The sequence below is a fragment of the Zingiber officinale genome, chromosome 8A, assembly GCF_018446385.1.
Source record: "Zingiber officinale cultivar Zhangliang chromosome 8A, Zo_v1.1, whole genome shotgun sequence".
NCBI lineage: Eukaryota > Viridiplantae > Streptophyta > Magnoliopsida > Zingiberales > Zingiberaceae > Zingiber > Zingiber officinale.
The window spans coordinates 40,624,326-40,631,431 of record NC_056000.1 but is presented as its reverse complement, the minus strand read 5'-3'; the positions used below and the strand labels follow the sequence as shown (position 1 = coordinate 40,631,431).

At 36.7% G+C, this 7,106-nt stretch overlaps 1 protein-coding gene across 1 annotated transcript; it reads left to right on the top strand.

The window, feature by feature from the left end:
* The first annotated feature begins 243 nt into the window (after window positions 1–243).
* LOC122008590 (ricin B-like lectin R40C1) lies at window positions 244–4,083 on the top strand. Its single transcript, XM_042564363.1, has 7 exons — window positions 244–463; window positions 697–819; window positions 994–1,222; window positions 1,775–1,917; window positions 2,004–2,126; window positions 2,581–2,809; window positions 3,830–4,083. Coding segments are annotated over exons 1-7 (1,020 nt in total). The 5' UTR covers window positions 244–292; the 3' UTR covers window positions 3,832–4,083.
* Window positions 4,084–7,106: the final 3,023 nt, after the last annotated feature.

Sequence of the window (7,106 nt, the reverse complement as noted above, 5' to 3'; positions counted from 1 at the left end):
TATTTATGAATATTTATATTTGAGAAATTTTAAAATCGAACAGATAAAAAATAAATATTCAGAATTATTTCTTAATATATTTAAAATATTTAAATGATATATGATAATTTTTTTGAATAAATTTTTTACTTGTTCGCCAATAAGACATTGTTTTAGCCACTGCAAGGGGGGCTTGCAAATAAAATCATAAAATACAGGGATTGTTATGAAAGATTCATTCGCTTGTAGTTTGTCTATAAAATGCCACTATCCAGACCAAACCACAGCACAGCAAAGCACAGAACAGTCACTCATGGCGCACTTTTTCCACCACCATCATGGATCGGAGCACGGATCCAACGCCGGCAGCCGGCCGGCGCAGCGTACCGTCAGGGTATACACCAAGGCGGATCCCAACTACTCCCTATCGATTCGCGACGGCCATGTTGTCCTCGCGCCAAATAATCCCAATGATCCCTACCAGGCAAGAAGCTACGACTTTCCCTCTTTTAATCACTTATTTAGGGTTCCTCCATGAATATTCGATTTCTCTAACTTCTGATATGGTTTTTTCTTGTCACAAAATGAGTGCTCTGATTTGTGCCTTTTGATTTTATCTTTTGTTTGTGTTTCCAGACCATCGGAGATTTCTAAGAAACCGTTTTTTTAAAACCGTATACGTTGTCTTATGACATAGTTGTCTTGTTTTGATCGCAGCACTGGTACAAGGACTTGAAGCACAGCACGAAGGTGAAGGATGAGGAAGGTTTCCCTAGCTTTGCTCTTGTGAACAAAGTGACCGGCGAAGCTATAAAGCACTCTATCGGAGCTACTAATCCTGTAAGTCCAGATCAAAGACATTTGCGTTGATGTTGTTTCCTTCATATTTTGCTAGTTTTACTCATTTTCATTCTTGTTTTCTTCTGCAAATCTGAACTTGTAATTTACTGGATCATTCACTCTATGATATTAATGTCCTTGACACTTTTGTCTTAACCCATTAACGGATTACAGGTTCGATTGGTACCTTATAATTCTGAATACCTCGATGAGTCGATCCTTTGGTCAGAGAGTAATGATACCGGTGGGGGATATCGATGCATTAGGATGGTTAATAACATCCGTTTGAACTTTGATGCATTCCATGGAGACAAGGACCATGGAGGAGTTAGAGATGGAACCAGTATTGTGCTGTGGGAGTGGCTCAAGGGTGACAACCAAAGGTGGAAGATTGAACCCCAAGGTAAGTTCTTTCAATTTTTTTCTCTCTCTGAGTTAGAGATGGAACCAGTATGTGACGTCTTTACTGCGCATTTACTAGCAGATGTTTCCCGAGATAAGCAATTTAAAACATGCTCCGAACAATGTTTTAGTATGCATCTATTTCCCAGAGCAAACTTTGAAAAATACCAACATGTTATTGTTGCTTTAATGGTGTCATTATGCTTCTCTTTTATCTTTTCTATACAACTATTTGTGACTCAAATTAAACTCTACTTTTGGCATCATAGAAAATTTTACTCTGCTGTTGCAGACAATATAATAGCTTGCTGATAAAATACGATGTTCTTCACAATGTTATCTTTTGTGTACCTTTTTTTGGTTAAAGGTTGATAAAGTTGAAGATGCTCCGGGGTGTGCCTAATATGTTATGATATGTTTTTTTTCTTCCAAAAATAAAAAATTTCCTATTAATTGTCTTGTAAGAACTGCAAGAATCAGGTGGTTTGATAATTTTCTTTCCTTTAGGTCCATATTGTGGCATTATGCATAGTTACATTGTCAAATGGTGCAGGTGTAGACCTCCCGACAAACTACTCAGGACGACCTGCTCAGCAGTACGTAAGAATCTTTACCAAGGCTGGGCCAGACTACTCCCTCTCCATCCGGGATGGCAGAGTAATCCTTGCACCATTCGATCCTAATGATGACTTCCAGGCAAGATCATGTTAAATTCCTTGCATGGCATTTAAGTGTGCTGCTGCTTTTGTATTTTCAAATGACCTCTGCTTTTCGAATTGCAGCGCTGGTTCAAGGATACTAAGTACAGCAACACAGTGAAGGATGAAGAAGGGTTCCCAGGCTTTGCCCTTGTCAATAAAATGACCGGCGAAGCAATTAAACATTCCATTGGCGCTCAAAATCTTGTAAGTTCAGCATAAAGACTACTGTAATATACTAGTTATTGTTTTTTTTTCCCATAAATTGCTAAAGTTTGGCTATGTTTTAATTTCATTTCCTTCATTGTAGCTGGCGTTATATTTCCTTTTGTTGGTAGCAGTTCAACTGACTTCTGGAATTGAGGCTTATGAGAAATTTCTAGACAATGCTCATTATTCCTTACTAGTTGATCATGGTGGCACATTTGCATACAAATGATGAAAATGATTTGATTTTAAGAAGAATAATTATCTACTTTCTCACAGTGCTTTTACAATGATTTGATCTGTTTAACTTTCTGAGAGCATAGTAGACAACTTGGTGTTTTGTCTATGGCTGATACATGGCGAGAAACTGATCCTTAGATCGGTGAAAATTAATCTCGTAAGAATTTGGTATGAGTATATCTGATGCATAATTTTTTTATATAATCTATCATAGGTTCGACTGATTCCATACAATCCCAATTATCTTGATGAGTCTGTTCTGTGGGCTGAAAGCAATGACACTGGTGAAGGCTTCCGTTGCATCCGGATGGTGAACAACATTCGTCTGAACTTTGATGCTTTCCATGGAGACAAGGAACATGGTGGAGTGAGGGATGGAACCGCTGTTGGCCTTTGGGAATGGCTGAAAGGGGACAACCAGCAATGGAAGATAGTCCCTTTCTGTAAGTTTCCTTTTGATGTTTCAATCCAAACTGCTTAGATGATTTTAGTTTTTCAATATTTTTCATGTTGCTGATCTGCCATATGATAGAAGATATCTTTGCATCCATCATCCTTTGCCAATTTACACTCCAACAGAAGTTATATTTAGAGGCATATCTATTTTCCCCCTAAATCCATGAATTTGATTCTAAAATAATCAGGGATATTTAATTTGCTTCTGAAGCTATGTCTTAGAAGGATTATACATTTTTTGAATTGCACAAAAAAAATATAACCATTTCTAGAAGTTAAATTTATTTTAGAGACAATTAATTAGCTATCTATCAAAATATTTATAGAGACAAGTAGAATAGTAGCTAAGTTAATGATTATTAGAGAATTTGCCAGTGGTGAAACCTTCCTTGATGATTTTGCATCTCTTGATCTCTTCAAAGAGGTTGAGATGCAGGGTCATGGAATTCACTTTAACTCTTAGTGTTAAGGAGATGAGCGGGTGTAATGTCATTCCTTGATGCACATCATAGAGCTCGAATTGTGACGGTCTCCTGAGGGCTCCCAAAGCCCCCATCATCCTTGATGTCTCGACTCAACTTTTTTCCCTTCACTGTTGACAGACAGACAATTCCTAAGAAGTGAAGGGACACTGATTGCCTCTCTTACCCTCAGCTCCCACCTGATAATGAAACCGTCACTGGACAGTCTTCAATTCTTTACTCCATTGATGCATGTGGACCAGGTTTCTAGAACTCGAGTTTCTAGAACGGGTTGTGAGGAAGCTGCAAATTGGACAGTATTTAATTATGCAGGTAGAAAAGATGGTGAGAGTACAAATCAAGGAGGTTCAATATAAAGTTCAATGGGATTAGAAAGTTACATAGACAAATCAAAGTTGTCTATATGAAAATGCCTCCAGCATTATTACACGAGGAATTCTGAAATCCAATCATCATAGGAATCAATTCTAGTTATAGCCTTCTATGCCATTGATCTTAATCATTGCCATGCATCTTGCTTTGCAGGAACAAAGTGGCTGCAACGATCATAATCCCTGTCGCTTGGTATGCTTCGCTTCTCTCCGTTACTATCTAGAATAAGATGTGCCGTTGAGGCCATTATGTGTCCTTTATTCCTGAAGTTGGTGTCAATTGTGGAACTGCCCACTTGTGTTATGTTGATGGTGTATCTGTCTTGATGCTACTTGTATTTTGCTTCTGGAGTTGGAACTCAGGCTTTATGCTTTGGCTAATGCACTGCTGATATGTTATTGCCTCCATTTTATGTATCTTATAGGACGTAACTTATAAGGTCGATGTAGGATCTTGTTACAAAAAGCAAACGGTGGATTTTGCCAGAAGAGCAGTCTAGGCCAGTTGAACCAAAAATGTGCTCTATTTGCCCATACTGCTGGGAATTCGAACTTATTGTTGCGGGGTCAGTGTTGAGCTTGGGTCAGTTTTGAATTGAAGTAGAGTTAGAATAGGCTTCAGTTTATGTGCTCTTTATGCAATGTTACTTTTAAGTGGAGTTCTATACATTTTAGAAGTAGATAGTTTTTTTTTTGGGTTTTATCGGATAAAATTTATGCACACTCACAAACTTAGTGTTTATTCTCACCTTAATTTTGTGGGTAATTTTGGCCTCTGTAGGTTTTCTTGCAAATTTTTTTATTAGGTTAATGTAGAATTGAATGTTGAGGTTTTTGGATGAATAGACCCCTTTCAATTCACTTTTATTCAACATGACTGTTTGGGATTTTGGTATAGATTTTCTGTGTATATTTGTTGTTAGGTACGTGTTTTTGTAAGAAACGAAGAGTGAATACTTGACGTTCCTTTGGAGGAAATGATAAATTCAAACAAGAGATTCGCTAGGAAAGATATTTGGTTCAGAGACAAGCTCTTAATAAACTCGTTAAAATGTAAAAGCTTGAAAGCGCTAGGCCAAAATGTAAAACTTGTTAAAAGTGTGAATTATGCTCTTGTTAGTTGTGTTGATATTGATTTGTTTGGAGAATTATTCTTGGAAAAATCATTATAATTTTTTCTTCACTTCAAATGTAGAGAACTTTTATATAAATAATTACTTTTCATGATATAAGATTTGCAATTTAAGCACAAAGGCAATAAAATTGCTTTTCTCTTTATATAATATAAGCAAGCATTGAGAAAAGGAAAAGCAATTCCAAGCTAAAACGTTTATGAGAATAGAAGTTTAGGGTGAGTTTGGTTTGTCCCATTTTTATTTTTATTTTTATTTTTTGAAAAATATGAGTTTTTTGTTTTTTAGAAAATGATTTTTTCGTGTTTTTCATTTTCTTAGAAAACGCTCTTTCATTTTCTTAAAAATGAACATGGAAAACGTAAACCAAACGTGTTTTCTATTTTCTCATAAAATGAAAACAGAAAATAACATGGAAAATGTAAATCAAACGCCCTCTTAGATTTTGAGCTCTAGTCATCAAAAATGATTACAGATAAATAATAATAAGTGTATTTAGAAGTTGTTTGAGTTGTATATGTGTTAAATTTTGAGTTCCTTCTCCCTCACATGGATAAACTTTAGTACCACCTTCTACTTGACTCCAATTGCCTAAAAACATACCCAATTGATTAAATTGCAGAGGTAACAACTTGATGATTAATTTGCAAGTTGACTAACGTAATCTAGTTGACTACTCAAACTTCCAACCAAGGTAACTCTTGATGGCTTAAGGTTCTCTATGTCGATCAAAGAAAAATGATATGGGATACTTGAGGGAGTATAAGATGAGTATCAGTGTAGTTGTGTCTGAGAATTAGACTGCATAACTGAAACTTGAAGAATGGCATGAGAAGAGTGCTGAGGACTTAGAGAAGTTTGACAAGAGAAAAGTGAAGACGGACTATGTAAGTGGAGGAAAAATCCTTTGGTCAGCAAATTGCGGATCAGAGGATGATTCATTTTTTTAGATCCTTAATTTAGATGGATTCTACCTATTTAAAGGTGAAGTCTATCCAAATCAAGGGTCCTCATGCAATGGACCATCCTCTGGTTTATAATTTACGGACCAGAGGATCCCTACTGATGTAAGTGGCACAAGACGGACTATGTATTTGAGGAGACCAGATCTTGTGGTCCCTGAAAAAGTGAATTAGGAGATGGACCAATCGTAATTGTTGCTGAATCATGACCGTGATTCAGTTGTAATTGGTTGTGATTCTTTTTTGGGTTCACCATATCTCATATTATAGTTTGGATTGGGACGGACGGTTGGAGATCGCTCGGAAGCCACCTGGAGGCTGCCGGAGTTGGGCAAGTGGCCATCTTCAGTTGATTGATGATTGAGTCAATTCGTTAGTAACTTAGAAGCTAAGATAATCACGTTCTCGGTTGAATTGTTGACTTGTGTCTGACTATGAGTAGTTAATTGATATAGGTTGGGTGAAGAAGTCTCTAGCGAGAAACATGTAGAAATTAAGAGAAGGAAAAAATTAACCATATTATTAGATCTTAAAATTGATATAGAGTATAAGGTCTTGTATAGTTAAGTTAAGAAATCTTAAACTCTATAAAAGAAAAAGGAAAAAGTCTAAATTGCCCTAAAAGCTATAAACAATTAAATATATAATCTAACATCCCCCTTCAAACTCACGATGCTACAGCTAGAAGCATTGAGAATTTGCCAGATAAGAAACGAAAACGTGAAACGGAATGTGCCTTGGTAAACATATCAGCGATCTATAGTTTTGAAGGAACAAAAGGCAATGTGGTGGTGTCAATTTGAAGATGGCGACGAGTAATGTGATAATTAATTTCAATATATTTCGTCCGCTCATGAAAAACTGAATTGCGTGTAATTTGAATAACAATCTGATTATCACAATATAACGCAGTAGGTTGATGAAGAGAGACACCCATATCCGCAAGCAACCAACGCAACCAAACTATCTCACAAGTAGTTGAGGTCATGCCACGATACTCAACTTTTGTGGAAGATCTAGAAATAACATCTTGCTTTTTACTCTTCCAAGAAATGAGGGAATCACCAAGCAAAATACAGAAGCCAGTGGTAGATTTGCGATCCGTAGGATCACCAGCCCAATCCGCATCATAGTATGCACGCAGTTCAAGAGATGAAGTAGAAGGAAATAAAATACTTTGAAATTGAGTGTCCCGAAGATACCTGAGAATACGAAGAACAATAGCCCAATGAACTGTAGTTGGTACAGCGACAAATTGACTAACCACATGAACAACATACGCAATATCTGGACGAGTCATGGTGAGATCAACCAAGTTTCCAATAATAGTTCTGTA